This window comes from Sus scrofa, chromosome 9, assembly GCF_000003025.6.
Source record: "Sus scrofa isolate TJ Tabasco breed Duroc chromosome 9, Sscrofa11.1, whole genome shotgun sequence".
Taxonomy (NCBI): domain Eukaryota; kingdom Metazoa; phylum Chordata; class Mammalia; order Artiodactyla; family Suidae; genus Sus; species Sus scrofa.
In genome coordinates this window covers 19,643,622-19,664,806 of record NC_010451.4, presented here as the reverse complement: position 1 = coordinate 19,664,806, position 21,185 = coordinate 19,643,622, and the positions used below count along the sequence as shown (strand labels likewise).

The window sequence follows — 21,185 nt, the reverse complement described above, 5'->3', positions numbered from 1 at the left end:
CTGGCCCAGGAACTCCACATGTTATCAGCACCCTCCCCCCACCCAAGAAAAGACAGACAAGCAAAAAATTATATTCCTTGAGAGAAGCAAAGTCAGAGCTTAAGTGTGAAAGGAGCTGCATGTTCATAAGCAGAATCTGAGGCATAGGATTCTTGTTTTAATTATTTCTACTTAAGCAGACTTGTGAACTATAGCTAACCAAGTCTGCCACCCTTCTCCCATTTTCCATCTGCCCCAACCACAAGGTAACCCTGTGAATACTGCATGTTTCTGGAACTTTTGCATCTGATCATGTACTCTGAATGCCTCATTTCATTTTCTCTTTTGCTTTTTGAATAACAGGAACAAAGATATTTTGTTTAAAACACAAATAATGTGCCTTGTAGTTTGTGAAATAACATAGACTTTTTTCTATTTTAATTAAAGTGTAGTTGATTTACAATGTTGTGCCAATTTCTGCTTTAGAGCAAGTGATTTAGTCATACACATTCTTTTTTAAGTACTATTTTCCGTCACAGGAGATTGGGGATGTAGTTCCCTGTGCTACACAGTAGGACCTCATTGCTGATTGATTCTAAATGTAATAGTTTTGCATCTACTAACTTCAAACTCCCAGTTCATCTCACTCCCCCCAACCCTTGGCAGCCACAAGTCTGTTCTCCATGTCTGTGAGTCTGTTTCTGTTTTGTAGATAGGTAGATTTGTACCATATTTTAGATTCAATACATTAAGTGATACTATATAGTATTTGTCCTCTTTCTGACTTAATATAATCTCTGGTTGCATCCATGTTGCTACAGATGGCACTATTTTGTTCTTCTTTATGGCTGAGGGATAATCTGTTGTATGTACATACCTCATCTTAATCCATTCATCTGTCAGTTGACATTTAGGTTGTTTCCATGTCTTGGCTATTGTGAATAGTGCTGCTATGAACCTAGGGGTGCATGCATCCTTTTGAATTATAGTTTTGTCTGGATATATGCCCAGGAGTGGGATTGTTGGATCATATGGTAGTTCTTTTTTTTTTTTTTTGGTCTTTTTGCCTTTTCTAGGGCCCTCCTGTGGCATATGGAGGTTCCCAGGCTAGGGGTCCAATCAGAGCCACAGCCACCAGCCTACGCCAGAGCCACAGCAGTGCGGGATCCGAGCCGTATCTACAACCCACACCACAGCTCATGGCAATGCCTGATCCTTGACTCACTGAGCAAGGCCAGGTATCGAACCCGCAACCTCATGGTTCCTAGTCAGATTCGTTAACCACTGCGCCATGACGGGAACTCCTCATATGGTAGTTCTATATTTAGTTTTCTAAGGAACCTCCATACTGTTTGCCATAGTGATTGTACCAATTTACATTCCCAACAACACTGTAGGAGGGTTCTCTTTTTTCCAGACACTCTCCAGCCTTTGCTATTTGCAGATTTATTAATGACGGCCATTCTGACCAGTGTGAGGTTGTAGTTTTGTTTGCATTTCTCTAATAATCAGTGATGTTGAGCATATTTTCATGTGCTTACCAGCCATCCATATGTCTTCTTTGTAGAAATGTTATTTAGCTCTTCTGTCCATTTTCCAATTGGGTTTTGTTGTTGTTGTTGTTGTTGTTGAGTTATATGAGTTATTTTTATGTTTTGGAGATTAAGCCCTTGGTTGCATCATTTGCAGTTATTTTCTCTCATTCTGTAGGTTGTCTTTTTGTTTTGTTTATGGTTTCCTTTGCTGTGCAAAAACTTTAAGTTTGATTAGGTCCAGTTTGTTTATTTTTATTTTTGTTTATTTTTGTCTATTGCCTTTGGAGACTGCCTTAATAAAATATCTGTACAATTTATGTCAGAATATTTTGCCTATGTTCTCTTCTAAGAGATTTATGGTGTCATGTCTTCTGTTTAAGTCTTTAAGCCATTTTCAGGCTATTTTTGTGCTTGCTGTGAAAGTGCACTCTAGCATCATGGATTTACATGCAGTTGTCCAATTTTGCCAGCACTCCTTGCTAAAAAGACTTTGTTTTTCCCATTTATATTCTTGCCTCCTTTGTTGAAAACTTATTGACTGTAGGTGTCTAGGTTTATTTCTGGGCTCTCTCTACTGTTGTGTTGATCTGTATGTCTGTCTTTGTACCAATACCGCACTTTTTGTGTGTGTGTGTGTGTTTGTTTGTATGAACATGACTGTATCCCCAGTATATGAAGTGTCCAGGCCAGGGACTGAATCCCAGCTGCATCTGCGACCTGTGCCACAGTGGCAACACCCAATCCTTTAACCTGCTGGGATCAAACCTGCCCCTCTACGGTGACCTGAGCTGCTGCAATTGGATTCTTAACCTTCTGCATCACAGCAGGAACTCCTTTTTTAAAATATCACACTATTTTGATTACTGTAGCTTTGTAATATCGTCTGAAGTCTGGGAGAGTTATGCCTCCTGCTTTCCCCCTGCCTCCTTCAGGATTGCTTTGGAAATACTGGGTCTTTCATGATTCCATATAAATTTTGGGGTTATTTGTTCTAGATCTGTGAAAAATGTCTCATGTAATTTGATAGGATCACATTAAAAATGTAGGTTGCTTTAGGTAGTATGGCCATTTTAACAATATTAGTTTTTCCAATTGAAGAGCATGGGATTTCCATTTTTTTTAATCCTCTTTAATTTCTTTGATTAATGTTTTATAGTTCTCAGCATATAGGTCTTTTACCTCCTTGTTCAGGTTTATTCCTGGTATTTTATTTTTGGGGGTGCAATTTTAAAAGGAATTTTTTAAATATTCCTTTTCTAATATTTCATTGTTAGTATATTACAAATGCAGCCAATTCCTAAATGTTAATCTTGTATCCTGCTACTTTGCTGAATTCATTTATTAGATGGAGTAGTTCTTTTGTGGAGTCTAAGGTTTTCTATATACAGTATCATGTCATCTGCATATAGAGACAATAACCTCTTCTCTTCCAGTTTGGATTTCTTCTCTCTTTTCTTTTCTCTTCTTTTCTTTTCTTTTCTTTTCTTTTCTTTTCTTTTCTTTTCTTTTCTTTTCTTTTCCTTCCTTCCTTCCTTCCTTCCTTTCTTTCTTTTTCTGGGTTGCTGTGTCTGGAACTTTTAATACCATGTTAAATAAAAGTGGTGAGAGTGGGCATCCTTGTCTTGTTCCAGATTTTAGCAGGAAGGCTTTCAGCTTTTCTCCACTGAGTATTATATTGGCTGTGGGTAACATTTTTTTTCTTTTTTTTTTTTTTATTACTCAAATGAATTTATCACATCTGTAGTTGTATAATGATCATAACAATCTAAATTCACAGGATTTCCATCGGCTGTGGGTAACATTGATTTAAAAAAAAAACAAGTTCCCGTCATGGCTCAGTGGTTAATGGATCCAACTAGGAACCATAAGTTTGTGGGTTCGATCCCTGGCCTTGCTCAGTGGGTTAAGGATCCGGTGTTACTGTGAGCTGTGGTGTAGGTTGCAGATGTGGCTTGGATCCCGAGTTACTGTGGCTGTGGCGTAGGCTGGTGATTACAGCTCCGACCCCTAGCCTGGGAACCTCCATATGCCGTGGGAGCAGCCCAAGAAATGGCAAAAATACAAAAAAAAAAAAAAAAAAAAAAAAAAAAAAAAGACAAAAAACATGGTTTCCTGTCTGCTGCTGCCTTCCCTGGCACCGGCTCCATCAGCCTTTAATTGTTCAGTCACTCACCAGTTGTGTACCAGGCACTATATAGGGCATTGTGGGGGATGGAAAGATGATCAAGATGTTCTCAAAGGATCTACCAGTTTACTATGAGAGATAAGATATGTATGCACAGAATGACGTTGCAGAGCAGACCGGAAATCCTTTGCTGCATAGAGTTTAGTAAGAGAGAGATTGGTTTCGTCTCTGGGAAGGAGAGGGCAGCAATGAGGTGTGACATGGGTAGTTGCCAGGGGCTGGTGGCACTTGAGTCACGGGAACTGGATTTCCAGGGAGCAGAGTGAAGAGGATATAGAGGCTCTGCTTGTCATTTGTTGTTAGAGAGAGGGGAAGGGAAGGAAGAAAATGGCTATTCCATGGAGACTCCAACCATTAGCATGTGGCTCAGATCCTCTGATCATGCGCTCTTTTATTTACTATGGAAGATGATACAAAACACTCTGACAAACTGGACACGTTGTCTGCTATAGCATCTCACTCACTGGCTTCTTAAGGCGACACTCAAGAGACGTTGCTTTCTAGTCCTGAGCTCTCGGCTGCTTTTACTGTGAGGTCTATCAGTGACCAGGATTCTTTTTTCACACTGGCTGCTGGATAACTTGTTTCAACTTTGTGCTCACCTGTTATAAGAGTAGAGGCCTCCTGCAGTGTGTGTGTGTGTGCGTTTATTAGCCTTAATTCCTGCTCTGTTAAAAGTGCCTACTCTTCTTCCCTGCCCTTCCCTTCCCCATCCTCTTTCCCCCTTCTCATATCCGTGTGATCAAGCTGTATTTGATACACATCCGCCTCATCTGTGATAAATGCTTTCTGGAACAGTGAGAAGGGGAACGAAAGGAAGCATGCCTTCAAGTGTTCAGCCTCTTCCTTGGACTAACTATACAAAAGAGGAATTGAAGTGCAGCAAGAAGGAATGGAAATGAACCTGCAGAAAATCTAGCCCACAATTTAGTGACAGTAATCTTGGGCAAGGTTCTGTGACCTTGGGGCAAAGTGCTCCTCTCCCCTACCTCCAGTTTCTTAGCTGTGCCTTGAAAAGCCAGCACCCTCTGAGGTATTTTTCCAAGCCTTTAATTCAATAATGTCATGAAGAGAATGGGTGGAGTTTAACACAGGCACAGTGCTTTCAGCCAATAGTGACTTCACCTTTTATGCCTGAGGCTAGGCCCCTGGAGCAGGAAGTCTGAGCAGGTGGTTTTCCTTCCTATTTGGGGCTACTATGACCCTTTATTGCCCTTCTTACTCACTAGCCAAGGGAGTGGTTGTTGAGGAGGGAGCGAGCTCAACTCACTTTTCTCCATTCACTCTCCCCATACTCTGCCTCTAGAGCTGCCCCGCCCCCTCCTGGGATACGGAATCATGATCTAGAGAATCCTCATCCTCTAAGCCAGCTCCAGGCTTCTCACCTCCCTCCATCTTCTGGGGCTCTTCTTGTCCTTACGCCTCTTGTATTTGAACATGAACTCACCTAGCCTGCCTGGAGAGTTGGGTTGAAAGTTCGAAGTAAGTTGCCCCAATCCACCATCATCCAGTCACAGCGTCTCTGAGATCTGCCGTTTCTTCTCTTCCATGGCCATGTCACTTGTCTCCCCTGAGTCTTGCCTTTAGCAATTTTCTACAGCACTGCCATGCTGGGCCCTGGCCTGTGGACTCTCTCCATTGCTTGGGGGCCTTATTTCAGCAGGGACATTGCCTGCCCACTCTCTAGCCTATACCTGGTGTTAGCTTCCAACACGGAGACAGGTTTATTTCTACAGATTTAAACTGTGAACGTCCTGTGTGCCTGGTATTGTGATAAAAATGTCCAGGCTTCTGATGGAAGGTTTTGTCCTGTCTCATGTCTGTCTTTCATTTCTTTTCCACCCTTGCCTTTGCCTGACTGCTTCATCATCCCTAGGCTCCAGGTCCCTCTCCCTTCCTGGCTCTTTCATTTGATAAACTTCCTCTCCTACCCTGCCTTCGAAGCTTTTGGCTTCAGGGGCGTGATTTACACTTCCTCAAAGAGTAGCTTTTTATTCTCTGAATTATTGCTTCTTTTGCAGTTCCAGTGCGGTAAATCCAGCTTCCACCGTGATTGATACATCCCAGGAAAACACAAGGAAGTCAGATGCGTCTCCAGCCAAGGTAGATTGCGCTCAGACTTTGAAAATGTCATTTGAGGCAAGAATGCCATTTTCCTCATTTTATCAAAGCATCATGAAGTAAAGAGGATTTTGTAGTACTTTTTTTTTCTCTACAAAATAGAGATAATTTTTACTTTTTTTTTTTTTTTTTTTTTTTGGACCTTTTGTCTTTTTGAGGCCTGCACCTGCAGCAGGCATTTGGAGGTTCCCAGGCTAGGGGTCGAATCAGAGCTGTAACCTTGGGCCTATGCCAGAGCCACAGCAACATGGGATCCGAGCCGCGTCTGCAACCTACACCACAGCTCACGGCAACGCCGGATCCTTAACCCACTGGGCAAGGCCAGGGATCGAACTTGCAACCTCATGGTTACTAGTCGGGTTTGTTAACTGAGCCATGTCGGGAACTCCCAGTTTTTACTATTTAACATAGGAAATCACTCTTGTGGTGGAAAATTTTATGAATACCATGTTATTACATGGTTGAAGATAGTCTTCCCTCTAAAGACTAAAAAGTCTGGGAGTTCCCGTCATGGCTCAGTAGAAGTGAATCTGAATAGCATCCAAGAGGACAAAAGTTCGATCCCTGGCCTCACTCAGTGGGTTAAGGATCTGGCATTGCCGTGAGCTGTGGTGTAGGTCTCAGGTGCAGCTCAGATCCAGTGTTGTTGTGGCCGTGGCATAGGCCAGAGGCTACAGCTCCAATTGGACCCCTAGCCTGGGAACCTCATATGCTGCAGGTGCATATGGACCAAAAAAAAAAAAAAAAAAAGGTCTGACACTATTGGGGGCTGTTCCTATTCAGCCTGTGGAATGTGGCTTGTTGGTTCTGTGTCAGTCCCTATCCCTGACTCCCTGAAACTCTGTTAGAGGTTGTGTGGGGGAATTGTCAGTGTGCAAAACTACAGATAGCAAACGTGGATTTTCAGTCTTATGTTTAAAAAAAAAAAAATCTATTTACTGATACCCTTTCTGTCATTAGAGTTGATGGTTGTAACAGTGACCATGAAGCACTTTAAGATACTTTGATATGTGTCTTTTACATCCTTTTAAGAAGGGCAGTTAGAATTATCCTTTGTACAGCTTTAATCTCTCAGAGTGAGTCTCATATAGTAGAAAGGGCACTGGTGGGAACCTGCCCTGACGAGGGTTTCAGGTTCACCTTGCCCTTGCCCAGCTCTTTGGTATGTTTGGGCCCAAGTTTTTTCACTTCTATAAAAAACCACACCTCTGTGAGATTTACATTTGCATGCCTGGTTCTGGTTTACCTTTGTAGGACTCTGGAATTGAGTATATTTTATACAGGTTTTTTGGGGGGGCGGGTATGGCATACATGGTCATTCTATGCTCAGTGCATTTACGAGGACAGCCATTTTTTCAAACGTGCCAGATAGAATTTACCACCAAGGGAGTTCCCGTTGTGGCGCAGTGGAAACAAATCCGACTAGGAACCATGAGGTTGTGGGTTCAATCCCTGGCCTCACTCAGTGGGTTAAGGATCTGGCATTGCCATGAGCTGTGGTAAATAGGTCGCAGATCTCGTGGCTCGGATCTGGTGTTGCTGTGACTGTGGTGTAGGCCAGCAGCTGCAGCTCAGATTAGACCCCTAGCCTGGGAACCTCCATATGCCGTGGGTGCGGCCCTGCAAAGGCAAGAAAAAGACAAAAAAAAAAAAAGAATTTACCACATAGAACTATCACATATTGGAGATAATAATAAGCATTTGCTGACACTGACTTGGTGTTATGACACTTAAAATGAGTTTAATAAACAATATTTTTCCCCAGCAAAGGAAGAATCCGTTTAATAGCTCCATGTTGCCGGAAGATCACTTATCTCAACAAACCAAAAACGAGCAGTCACACAATGGAAGGGCTGGTTTCTTTCAGACTTCAGAAAAGGGTAAATATTATTTTTATGAACTAGATATTTTTATCTTTGTTATCTATGGACTGAGGGAAATTCTCAGAGATCCTTGAACTAAAATAGCTCTCAAGAGAAAGAGCCAAGTCCTGATGGTTTTCTTATTCTTCTACTATGCCCACTGGTTTCCTGCCTGATGGAAGGAGGCAGAAGTTTTAGAAGCTCGAAATCCATGCATTCAGGCTAGGAGCTGACACTTGTGTGACCTCCATGCCGTGGGGGAAGTTTTCTCACCATAGGCATTCAGGTATTCACCTCACAGTTCTCTGTTTAAAAATAAAAGAGTTTAGGAGTTCCCATCATGGCTCAGCAGTAGCGAACCCGACTAGGATCCGTTAGGATGCAGGTTTGATCCCTGGCCTCCCTCAGTGGGTTAAGGACCTGGTGTTGCCATGAGCTGTGGTGTGGGTCACAGACGTGGCTCAGATCTCTTGTTTTTGTGGCTGTGGCGTAGGCTGGCAGCTGTAGCTCTGATTTGACCCCTAGTCTGGGAACCTCCATATGCCCTGGGTGTGGCCCTCTAAAAAAAATACAAAAAATAAATAAAATAGAAGTAAAAGAGTTTGCCTCATGAAAAAAAGACCACTTGACAATGCTACAGTCCTCCAGTCTGCAGTTATCAGCCCAGTCCCTCAGGAGCGTTCAGTCAAGTTTTTGGCTTAATTGATTGAAGTCTGCTTTTTATGGAATTTTACCATTTTTACCTACCATTAAGAAGAATTCTTAGACAATTTAAACTCTTCGAAAGCAACTGTAAGAAGATTCCATAAGCATTAAAGATTGGCTAAAGAAGGGAAAATTAACAGTCAAACAGTGGAGTTGGGCTTTTCAATTAGCCTATTTTAATAGTAGTGTATTTCCTCCTCTCCTTTTGATACGTTTTATTTTAAGATTTTTATTTTTTCTATTGTAGTTGATTTACAATGTTCTGCTATACAGCAGAGTGACCCAGTCATACATGTAGACATATACATTCTTTTTCTCACATTATCCTCCATCATGTTCCATCACAGGCATAGTTCCCTGTGCTATACAGCAGTGGGTAAATTTTAAATAGCATACTTTTTTCATTTTTTAATGTTTTATTGAAGTATAGTTGGTTCACAAGGTTGTGATAATATCTGCTGTACAACAGTGATTCAGTTACACACATATTCTTTTTCAGATTTCCTTGCCATATAGGTTATCACAGAATACTGAGTAGATTTCCCTGTGCTCTATAGGAAGTCCCCATTGACCACCCATTCCATGTATAATAGTGTGCATATGCCAATCCCAAGCCCCCACTTCATCCCTAACCTGCAACTTTCCGATTTAGTAACCATAAGTTTGTTTTTGAAGAATGTGAATCTATTTCTGTTTTGTAAATACATTTGTATCATTTTTTCTAGATGCCACAGAAAAGTGATGTCATAGGATATTTGTCTCTGACTTATTTCACCTGGTATAATGAGCTTTGGGTCCATCCATATTGCTGCAAATGGCATTATTTCATTCTTTTTTATGGCTGAGTAATATTCCATTGTATATGTACACACATCTTCTTTATCCATTCCTCTGTTGATGGACATTTATGTTATAGCACAAAATATTTTACTGTAAAAAGTCCCTGAAACAGGACAGGTTACACTTTTTTTTTAAAACTTTTTGACTATATTAATCTTTGCTTTAGATATTGAGATTTTCTTTAAAAAAATTGTATTCCCTTTTCTAGTTTGTGTACGTGAATTTTTTAAGTGACTTTGTGGTTTTCTTTTAGCCTACTTGAGTTTTTAAATTCTTTTTTAAACTTTTTTTTATTGTGTATATATGTAAAACACAGCAGTCTTAAATGTCTGGTTCAATAACGTTCAGGCGTTAATTTTTAAAGGTTTTTTAATTAGGACTGTACTTAGGCTACATGCTTTACTGTCTTTAATATTTTAGTACTTTTGCTAAATGTAGATTAAATTTATAAGTGTTTTAAATTATTGAGTTACTGTCCATTTGGTATATCATCTAATATGTTTGATTTTTCCGGTGAACTGTCAGAGTCCAAAGAAAAATCATCTCGCCCGGATATTTCAAGTCAAAAGTTAGAGAAACCAGAGCCGACTCTGCCAGGCCCTGAGAAAGGGTCCCAAATCAAGCCTCCAATCCCCAAAGCCAGGAGAATGATGTACAAATCACCTGACCTAAAGCAAGATGATAAGCAGTCCCTTCCTAGACAAAGGACAGACTCCCTGAACACAAGAGGGCCTCCGCGAGGGATCCTGAAACGCAACTCCAGTTCCAGCAGCACAGACTCAGAAACTGTTCGTTTCCATCAGAGCTTTGAACCCAAAAGCAAAATCGTGTCCCCTGGCCTAACCATCCATGAGAGGATTTCTGAGAAGGAGTGTTCTTTAGAGGATGACTCCTCCTCAAACTCGCTGGAGCCGTTAAAGCACGTGAGATTCTCTGCGCTGGAAGATGGACACCCACAGAGTCCAGAGCTAGTCCGTGGCCGTGAGGTGGGAGAATTTGGTGTTTTAGAATCTGACTCGTTGAAGAATGGAACAGAAGATGCTGGGGACGCAGATGAGTTTTGGAAGGACCCTAAGCCCTCGCAGGACAGAAAGCCTTTGCCTTTTCAGCCCCCAGCCTCAAGCCCAAGTGCATCAAAAAGTGACACACATCAGCCAACAACTTCTGGTTCTTTTCCAGTTAATGAGCACCATTCTCCCAAAGAAGTTCTCACTGCAAGACCACAGTCCACTGAGAATCCACACACCCTTGGTGAACACAAAGCTAACTCATCAGAATTGTTAAAGCTTGAGTCAACATTGTCCCAAAACCCTGCTGGTAAGAGATTCGTCACTACCGGGCTACAAAAAAATGACCCAGTGGGCTTGGAATAGCCAGGCCAGCCAGGCAGCCCAGTGGATGCCCCTGGGGAATGTCTATACCTCTTAATGGATTTGGAGGTTTTCCTCAACCACCAATAACGAAAAGAACCAGGATAGCACACTTTTTGGCACATTGTGCTTAATCCTAAAAAATGTAATTGTATCAATTATTTAAACAAATTACAGTATTTTGAGATAAGTCAAAATGTATATGCAGTATTTTGAGATAAGTCAAATGTATTCTCTAATTGTGTGAATTATGCTTAGACCTTTGCACAGAGTAAATAGTATTATTACTCACCTAGTGCAAATTTATCAATTATCATTTAAACCAAATTCTGTTTTCTCTTAATTTCAGGAGAACCTTCACTTTCCTAGCCTCAAAGGACGGGAAACTAGACTTTAAATTCTTACTACAAAAAGCCTCATGCTTGGGCCAGCCCAGGGCCTCCATCTGTTTGTTCTTAGACTTTAAATGCTCTGAAGGAATTTTCTTCTTCTGCGGTGTGAGCTGGGAGGCAGTGAGAATACCACTTTCTCCTACTAACTAGCTCTCAAAGATTTTAAAACTCTCAGGGGATGCCTCAAACAGCTTCCCCATACCTACAGAATTACTTCGTAATTCTTATGTTTTAAAAAACAAGGAGTTCCCATCATGGCTCAGTGGTAACGAACCCGACTAGTATCTATGAGGACACGGGTTTGATCCCTGGCCTTGGGTTAAGGGTCCAGTGTTGCCCTGAGCTGTAGTGTAGGTTGCAGATGAGGCTCAGATCCCACATTGCTGTGGCTGTGGCGTAGGTCAGCAGCTATAGCTCAGATTCGACCCCTACCCTGGGAACTTCCATATGCCACAGGTGCGGCCCTAAAAAGAAAAAAAAATGTGAAAAGTCACTTTATATATTCTTTCTCCACCTTCACTAAATCTTACTCCAACCCTATGATAATATTTTTAGTCAGGAAGATTTCCAGTAGTAAAAGTCAAGTTTCATGTGCTTTCCCCTCCCTTATTAGTCAATGTTAAGTTGACCTTGAGTCACTTTTGCTCCGGCCTACAGTTTCATACTTGTTAGGATCAGTTCACTTCTCAAAGGATAAAACATTTCTATCACCCCTCTCCCTGACATTGTAAAGCATGTGAACAGAATATTTTTTTTAAAAAATTTTAAATTAGCAGGTGCTTCTTCAAGATATAAAGGAGCTCGTATTAAAGGAAATTAGTAAAGTTTGAGTAGACCCTAGCCAATAATTGGACGATGCTTACTTAAATATTCATCCAAAAGAGGAAACAAAAATTTTTGGTTGTTTTCCTTTGTTATAATCCATAGAAAAAAATTGGCAAAACTTTGGTTTTTCAAAGTATGCCTGCTTTCCCACAGACTACCTTTATAACTTTATATCATCTATTTATTTGTGCTTTGTGATTTTTCAATTGCAACTCACCATGAAATTTGGGAAGAAGGCGTCAATTAAATTGATTGGCAAACAAATATTCTGGCCTTAGAGCTTATAAACAAAGTTCTACTTACTCATTAATGGTCTGCTGTTATCCCTATATATACATATTATATATAATATATTAGTATATGTGTATGATATAGACACACACACCAGTAAATACTAGAGCATAAAAAGAAGATTAGGACAGAAAAATTGGTAAACTCTCTAATTGTGTGAATTATAAGGATGTGACTTTAGCTCTAAGCTTTAGGACAGTCAGTATCACACTCATTATAATACTCGAAGAAAACAAAATATTACCTGGCATAAAACTTTTAAAATAACTATTCTTATTTTCATTTCTTTTTTAAATTATAGTTGATTGAAAATGTGCCAGTTTCTGCTATACAGCAGAGTGATCCAGGCATACATATATATACATTCTCTTTCCCTTATAATCCCCCATCATGTTCTGCAAGAAATTGGACGTAGTTCCCTGTGTGTTTTTATTTTTAAAGTAATACATGTTCATTTGAAAAGTGTAGAAACATTGGAAAAAAAGAAACGCACGCAGAATAAAACAGTTATCATCTGTGATAACATCACCCAGCATTAATTATTGTGAACATTTAATTGTAGGGCCTTTCAATCATTTTCAGTCATGGATATAATTTAAATTATGTTTATACTGTCCAGACTTTTTTTTTCCCCTGACAGTATATTATAAGCATTTTTTTTCATCTTAAGTGTTCTGTTAGACTAATAAAGAATGCTTAAATATATCTCAAAAGAACTTCACTATTACTGACAGAAATTTAATTGTATAATGTGTAGTTAAGAAAGAAACCAGGATCCACTATAAGCCAATTATTGTACAAGCCTTTGTTGTTGTTGTTGTTATTGTTTTAAGCCTTTGTTGTTTGTATATGTAGCCAGAGCTGTTAAAATTAAAGAGAGAATTTTTTTTGGGGGGGTGGGCCACACCTGCAGCATATGGAGATTCCCAGACTAGGGGTCAAATTGGAGCTACAGCTGCCAGCCTACACCACAGCAATGCAGGATCCGACCCGAGTCTGTAACATACAGCACAGCTCACTGCAACGCCAGATCCTTAACCCACTGATCGAGGCCAGGGATCAAACCCACATCCTTATGGATCCTAGCCGGGTTCGTTAACCACTGAGCCACGAAGGGAACTCCAAGAGAGAATTTGATTCATTGACATTTCTTCTGGTGCTTTTGCAATACAGCTGACTTCATAAAAATTTGGCTCCTATTATTTTCAGAAACATGTATCGTGTAGCTTAGCATTTATAAGGAAGAGGGGGAAATGCCTGAGTTCCCTCATGTGCCACATCCCTTGTGGTTAAGGTTCAGAAAAGTCTCTCCCTGCTTTCCTGTAGCTTAGGAAGAACTTAAATATCCTATTCCAGCCTCCTAGCCACTGGGCTAGCAAACATCAGGGGATAGGTAGAAATCACATCCTCCATCAGTCCTCATGTTACTTGTCTCACAGAAACTACAAATTGCAGAAGTGAAATAGGGGGTAGTGCGGGAGCCTCTCGACACCATGGGCCCAGACTCTACTATGTCACTGGGCTAGCTGGTAGGAAAGATTCCTGGGCCTCATATTCAGAAATTCAGGTTAGGTCTAGCAGGAGGAAGGCCCAGGAATGCCAGTGTCTTCACTGTGCCATTCTGATGTTCTGGAGGGAACTCCTTGTTTAATCTTCCTGAAAGCTGTTTTCCCAGGTCCTGAAATCTCCAAAATCTTTGTTTCTAATAAATAAATAAATATTTATTTATTTTTATCTTTTTAGGGCCTCACCCATAGCATATGGAAGTTCTCAGGAGAGGGGTTGAATTGGAGCTACAGCGGCCAGCCTACATCACAGCCACAGCAATGCCAGATCTGAGCTGCATCTATAATCCACACCACAGCTCACAGCAACTCCAGATCCATAACCCACTGGGCAAGGCCAGGAATTGAACCCGCATCCTCATGGATACTAGTTGGGTTTCTTTACCTCTGAGCCACAATGGAAACTCCCTCAAATTCGAGTATAAGCCCTCTCAAGGGTTTGGGGGTGTGCCAGGGGATGGGCGGAGTCATAAAATCAATGTGCTGTATCTTCCTGGAACGTCTGTTTGAAGCAAAAATTTGAGACAAGGAGAAAATTAATATTTAAAATGTAACATAGGCCAGAATACAAAACCCACATAAATTTTTAAGAGAAAACAGACACTTGGAATTTCCTGCACTTCCAGGGGTCTATATTTAGCTTCCTTTATTCTTATAGGGCATCTTGGGTAGAATATCTTAATGAGGATGCTTTACATTCTAACGCCTGATACATGCTACTATAAATAGTTAATGGTGTGGAAAGTGTAAATGCAAAGCGCCTTTTTAAAAGATATTGTGAGTGACCAAAGAATAATTCTGTAAGTTTTCTCTTTTCTTATTTAGAAAAGCGTTTCTGTGTTGCAGATGAACTGTCTCACACTGAGCCTGAGCCTTCTCAGGTGCCAGATCACAGTTCTAGAGACCATCAGCAAGGTAAGCCCCCTCCTCTCAAGGCCCTAAAAGCTAAGACGTCCTCACGCTCTGGTCCATATGCCACTGAGATGAGGAAGACAACTGATGATTCCATATCTAAAGTCCTAGACTGGTTTAACCGAAGTTCTCATTCAGAAGACAGTAAGTCATCTCTCCAACATCCCCGAGAAACAGAGCCCAAAGGAGAAACAAACTCAAAGTCACAGATTGCGGTTGCCTTGGAGACAGATGATAGCAGTCCAAAAGAAAATGGCTCAAAGGCTCTATTATCCACCAAAGTGAAATTGACACCTGCGGTATCTGATTCAGCATTTCAGATGGAGGAAAATATGCTGCCTTCTGAAAATTGCCAGGACCACAAGGTGAATGTCAAACCCAAATCTATTAATTTGTCCCAACAAGGCAAGGAACATCCAGGCATACTGCAACCATTTGAAATCTATAGTCCAAATCAAGAGAGTAAAACTGTGGACTATAGCCAAGGTTCAAAAAACATAGAAGGAACTGGGGTACTTCCTCCAACCCGTCACTATTCTCACAGTGTTCACAAAGGATCTCATGCAGAAGGCCAGGCTTCATGCCGCATTAAGGATGTTGACAGCTTAAGTGAACAAGAAGAGCCCAAGCTTCATGTTTATGAAAAAAACAGAGGAAAGTCGGAAGTGAATTTTGATTCTACAGCAATTGCCGAAGAGCCAAGTTTGAAAGACAACATGAAGGCAGAGAGAGAGAGCAAAGGAAGGGATACTTATAACCTTAAAGCTTCTTTAGAACCGGAGAAGACTGAACTGCCACCTGAGGTGGCCAGCAATAAGTCTTGGAAGAAGCCCGAGGTCCAGCTACAAGAAGCTGGTGAGGTTTCCCAGAACCAAGTGCAGCGAGAGAAATACAAAAGAGTGAGTGACAGAATATCGTTTTGGGAAGGTGAGAAAACTGCTGCTAAGATAACTCATAAAGAACCCACATCTTCATTCAGTCAGGAACGACCTTCTGCTAATGCATATCCGCCTGTGAAGTCCACCAATAGTTTATCTACAGGCCATAGTAAATATAATAATCAAGTCACTGCCAAACCAGTGGTCCTAGATAAGGATGGCCAAGCAGCCCATCTCTCTGGTTTTTATTCCTCACATAAACCTAAAGAGACCAGGCCCCAAGTATTAGGTCCATCCAAAAATTATCCTTCAGCTGACCAACCAGGTCAAGTGTCTCTGTTTCGGAATAAGACAACTGAGCCTGTGAAAAGATTACCAGTGCCAGACCATTTGCATTCCGGAAAGGACACTACTTTACCGCCACTGCCACATCCTTCAGATGTTGGGAGTGAAATACATACCTCTTTGGAGAAAGACAGATCTCAAATCGATGAATCGAATCCCAACTTTAAAGTTATGTCCCTAAGAGAAAGAATGGATGAACCCAGTACAGAACAGGTCTATAATCACTCTCAATTTGAGAATCTGAGGAAGTTTTGGGACTTAGGAGCCCAGCCAAACAGTCAAGATACTGTGGAGGAGAATACTACCACCAGCGGCCAAAAAAAATCTGTGCCTTTTAATAGCCAGAAACACAAAGAATTCAGTGACATTAAATCATCAGGAAAAAATACCCACGAAAGAGAGAAAACAGTTCCGGCAAGAGAGGAAACAGAGAAATTAAATTCACAGAGCACACTCCAGGTGTTACCAGATGAAACCACATTTCCATTGAGACCACCCAGAAAGTCCACTCATCAGTTGCCAGGAAATGAATCACCAAAGGAAAACATGGAAAAAAATACGGAACCGTTTGTTACTCCAGAGTTCAAGGAAGAAAAGGATTACTCTGACCGAAAGATGCAAGAGATTCAGGAATCCGTAGTGAAAACAAGTGTTTCGTCTAAGGACTACAAAGACACTTTTAACGACAGCTTGCAGAAGCTGCTTTCAGAAGCTTCGTCCCCAGGCATCCAGGCTTCTGGTGGAGAAGTTCATGAAAAACAAGTGCTTGAACCAGGGGTTTCTGAAAAGAGGATATGGCCTCCAAAGACAGATTCTGCTGCTATTGAGGAAGAAGCCAAAGGACTTAAGGAGATCATTCATGAACATATAGACAAAACAGTAGCTCCTCCCAGGGTCAAACCGAACACTTTGGCTGCGAGTCTAGACAAACTCCTGAAGGAAACACCTGGAACTCCACCCTCGCCCTTGCACACCAAGTGTGAGCTCATCACTACTAGGATCAGCGCTGAGTCTGAAGAGCATAGAGAGGTTGCAAAGGGGATAGAAGGGAATCCGAATCCATCAGTCTATCAGAGAGAGAAAGTAGCTCCTTTGCCAGAGGGGGGAGAAACTTGGGGAAAGACGGCTCCCTCCCAGACAGCTCGGAGTGGTGAGTGCCCGCTGAAGGTGGCGAGCTCATTTCGCGTGGGCGCAGAGGGTTCTCGCCCACTGGGTCAGCCTCCCCAGTGTCACAGAAAGGGTTCTTGCAGGGATGTGGCCAACTCTCCCCAAGACAGGCCCTCTTTCAGGGATGCTCAGCTTGCTCCCCAGGATGAGGCATTTCCTTCTCAAAGGGAAATCTCAGAGACTGTAGAAAAGATTGTTATTCCACCCAAACCTGCACTGGCTGACGTCAGGGCTGCATTACAGAAGCTCTTTAGAGAAGCCTGTTTGAGTTATCCAGCTGAGAGGGAAGTCGTTTCTGGAGTAGTAAACGCAGAATTTCCTGAGAGCGTGCAGGTCCCAGGTAGCCCCCCAGATTCTCTGAGAGTTAGCCCACCATGGGCTTCAGTGGACACCACAGTTCCAGAGAGAAAGAACTTTTGTGCCTTTAGCGTAGTTCCTGATAAAACTCAGGAAGCTGGGTCTTGGTCAGCTGCCCACATGTCTCCAACAGAGCAGACCCTGAGCTCATCTGCTTCCACTGCTGCTCGGTACGGCCCAGAGTTACCTCAGGAAGTGACAGAAAGTGTGAGGGAGACAGTTGTTCAGCCTAAATCAGAGCTCCTTGAGTTCAGCGCTGGCTTAGAAAAACTACTGAAGGAAACAATTGCAACCCCCTGTTCAAGACATGACAGTGATCCCAGGGCTCTTGATTCATCTGAGCTAATAGGTAGTACTGAGGTGCCCAGGCAAGCTGCTCCTGCATTCCATCCTAAGGAAGTAAAAGAAACAATAAAAAAGTCTGAGGCCCCATCCAAAGCTGAGGGTGCTTTTGATATTGGTTTTGAGAAACTCCTTAAAGAAACATCTAACAGTTGTTCTTATCAGCTCCCAATGTCAGTGAAGGATGAAACTCCCGAGAAGGAGCTTTCCCAGTCAAGGCAGGCGAGGTGCCTGGGGAAAGTGCCCCCCTTTTCCTGGACAGCCTCAGGGGCCTCTGGAATGAAGCTCAAGAGTCATGCTTCCCGGTCCCACGTCAACCAAGGTGGTGAAGAGTTGGGAAGAGACAAAGCTGTGACTGATGGATCCATAGATCTCTGTGGTTCTGAAAGTGGGATTGAGATCCCTGGCACCGCACAACTGTCTGTGGACCATGCAACAGGGACCACTGAAATGATAAACCCCCCAGAGGACAGGGATAGTGAGAGGGAGGTGGCAGTGGTTCAAGAAGGGGCTTCTCAGGAGCCGGGTTTCAAAGAGGCTCCTGAAGCAATTAGTTTGCCCAGAAGTGAGCAACCCTTCTTCCCTCTCCTGACGACCGCAGAAAACTCTATGAAAATAAGTAAAGTTGAATTGATTCTGGCATCACTGTATAAGAGAGCAGGGAAACATGAAGAAAAAGAAGGCATCTCTGACTCTGATTTTGCAGATGGAAACATCAGTTCTAATGCAGAAAGCTGGAGAAATACCTCCAGTGAGCATTTTAATGAGTTCGTTTACATAATGGTGACATAAAGGATGGTATAGCTTTTAAAACTAGGATTAATTTGACAGTCCCAAACTGTGCTAAATTCTCTGCACTTCAGTTCTCCCTAGATTTTCTTAATAAAAACTACATTTCCTTTTGTATTCTTTAATCAAATGAATTACATAGCGATTGCTTGACCCATAAGGCAGTGTTTCAGAATCTGGCTTGATTCTCACCAATCAACAGTAGAATCTTTATGTTTCAAAAATAGTAAGATCTGTGGCAAGAAAGTGCCACAAAGGAGCTCAAATTTCTCTTTTAGGGGCAGCATTTTACCACAGTAGTGGCTGAGTACCAGGAACAAAAGTGCAAGGCTGGAACTTTCCCTCAGATATCTTGTGCTGTGGTATTTTTGCTGCCGCTCTCTCCTTCTCATTTTCAATTATCTGCAGACTATTCCCCTTCTAGAGTATGACTCAGTCCGATGACTTCACCTGATTCCACCTAAGGGCATAGCCTGGCCTGAAGCATTTCTTTGGCTCCAGCTTTAGCTAAGTGGATGAAGATCTTAATCAATTACCATATTCTTCTAAGTGGACTTTGGGTCCTGGTTTCAGCCAGGCTATGAAGCCCCAGGGCTTAAGTCAGTTTGCTGTTCTGATCAACATGGTTATTTTAGGAGGGAAACCCAGGAACAAATAGGGATTAGAAGTTACCTGATTAGAGGGATGAAATGATAAAGGATACTCTCTGGCTGGAACATTTTAACCAAAGTTGCACAACAACTAGTGTTGACCACCTTCCTTAGTAGAAAATTAATGGAATTTGTCATTTTTCTACCTCCCTTCAGTCTCAGTGGGAACAAATGAGCTTTGCTGAGTGGCTGACTTGAGAGGTTTGGGTTCCTTTACAAGTAACTGGAGGGCCTCTTCTTGAAAACTGACCAAGAATCCACCTTTAATCCTGATTAATCAAGCTGAAGCCCCTTTAACATTTGTTACTGGTGAGAAAAGGAAAGTGAAATACCGGTCTCTGAAACCAGACATATGCATGTTATAAGCAGGTGTATAAGCATGTTAAATTGTTGAAGTAGACTTTTACTAAGCTACCTCATGAGTTACTAGGGTAAACTGACCCATCAGAGGTGAAGGGCTTGTAAATTTGCTCTTACTTTGGAGATTGTTCCTTAATGTGTATAGCTGTGTTCAAGAATACCAGTGTAACTGATTGAACAACAAAAAGCCCATCTTAAAAATGAAGTATAGGAGTTCTTGTCATGGCTCAGTGGTTAACGAATCCGACTAGGAACCATGAGGTTGCAGGTTTGATCCCTGGCCTTGCTCAGTGGGTTAAGGATCCAGCGTTGCCTTGAGCTGTGGTGTAGGTGGCAGACGCGGCTCGGATCCTGTGTTGCTGTGGCTGTGGTGTAGGCCGGTGGCTACAGCTCTGATTCGACCCCTAGCCAGGGAACCTCCATATGCCACGGGAGCAGCCCTAGAAAAGGCAAAAAGAAAAAAAAAAAAAATGAAGTATAAAGAACCACCCAGACAAAGCCCAGAGAAGATGTTTTAAAATGATAAGCCAAGTAGGAGGTATAAAATGGTACAGTCATAGTTCCATATCCTTTAACCTAAATTATTATTTTTTACATAAATGGGTGGAGCTGGAATGAGAGTAGGAAAGAACCTGACAACAAGAGTACCATAATTTTGGTGAGCATCCTAACATGTTTGACTTGTGGCTGAGCTCTTAACCAATCAATAGTTTAATATGTTCCTTTTAAAAAAAGGGAGAGAATGCTAGGAGATTATGTGCATTATTAGTATATTAAAGCATATTAAAGTCACTGAGAAGGTCTGTAGTAGGAACCTTTTACATTTGAACACAGAGCAACTCAAATCTGATCCATCTTGGAATCCATTACTGTGGAATGCCTATTAACATTGGGCAGAACTGGGATGCATTTCAGGAAAGTATTGTCTAGAGAAATGGTTCCCAAATTCATCGACTCATTAATGGAATCATTCATTGATTTAGCAAACATTTTTGAAGTGCCTGTTGCCAGCCACTATTCTAGGCACTGAGAATACAGCAGTGACGAATGGCAGTACTCAGACCAGGGCTTATCTGGGAGGGAGTTTTCACCGTCGAAATGGAAAAATGAAGGACTGTCTAGAGCAATTGTTTTGTAATGTTAGGTGTTATGCCCTTTTACTTTTTTTCTCTTGTGTTCCTAAAATGCCTTTCCTTTTTATAAAAGAAAGGCATTGGTAGGACGGTAGAGTCTCCCCCCTTTGAAATGTCTTAGCAAAATTTAAAAAAATTGACTATCTCATGTCCTTACCCACCATTTTGCTGGAAATTTTATTAAGTTCATGCAACCCCCAAAGCCTACATTTGTTGATCTGGAGAATTCACCCATCCAGGTACCCTATTATACACCGATGTTGAAACATCTGAATCCTGCCTTCCATGGTTTTCAGCTAATGATTTTAATGTCCCTAAAACTATTTTGTGGCTATCTTCAAAAGCTAGAAGTGAAGGAGCAAATCATGTGCCTAAAACAGAGGTGTAGACAACTAAGAGATCCCATTTCTATTAATGCGGTCATCTTGTTAATCTTGTTTCTATGTCATTTATGCTTACAGATATTTCTTGACCAGGAACGTTGTTTAAAGAACATACTAATAGTGGAGAAATTTTATTTTCGTATGTGGAGCGCTTCCTAGAGTGAATACAAGTATAGAGACTTATGGCATAATACCTCCT

The 21,185-nt window shown here is 41.6% G+C and overlaps 1 protein-coding gene across 26 annotated transcripts in view; it reads left to right on the top strand.

The window, feature by feature from the left end:
• Positions 1-21,185, top strand: part of SYTL2 (synaptotagmin like 2) — a 146,153-nt gene that overhangs the window by 98,633 nt on the left and 26,335 nt on the right. For 11 of the 26 annotated variants that reach the window (XR_002335561.1, XR_002335562.1, XM_021062588.1 and 8 more), the window contains 4 exons: positions 5,721-5,802; positions 7,586-7,700; positions 9,753-10,544; positions 14,496-18,422. Coding sequence is in view for 23 of the 26 variants with exons in the window: in XM_021062588.1 (XP_020918247.1) it covers positions 5,721-5,802; positions 7,586-7,700; positions 9,753-10,544; positions 14,496-18,422 (4,916 nt within the window). In the remaining 3 variants the exon portion in view is untranslated. The remainder of the gene's footprint in view (positions 1-5,720; positions 5,803-7,585; positions 7,701-9,752; positions 10,545-14,495; positions 18,423-21,185) is intronic. The other 15 variants (XM_021062604.1, XM_013979223.2, XM_013979225.2 and 12 more) reach the window with 6 other exon arrangements.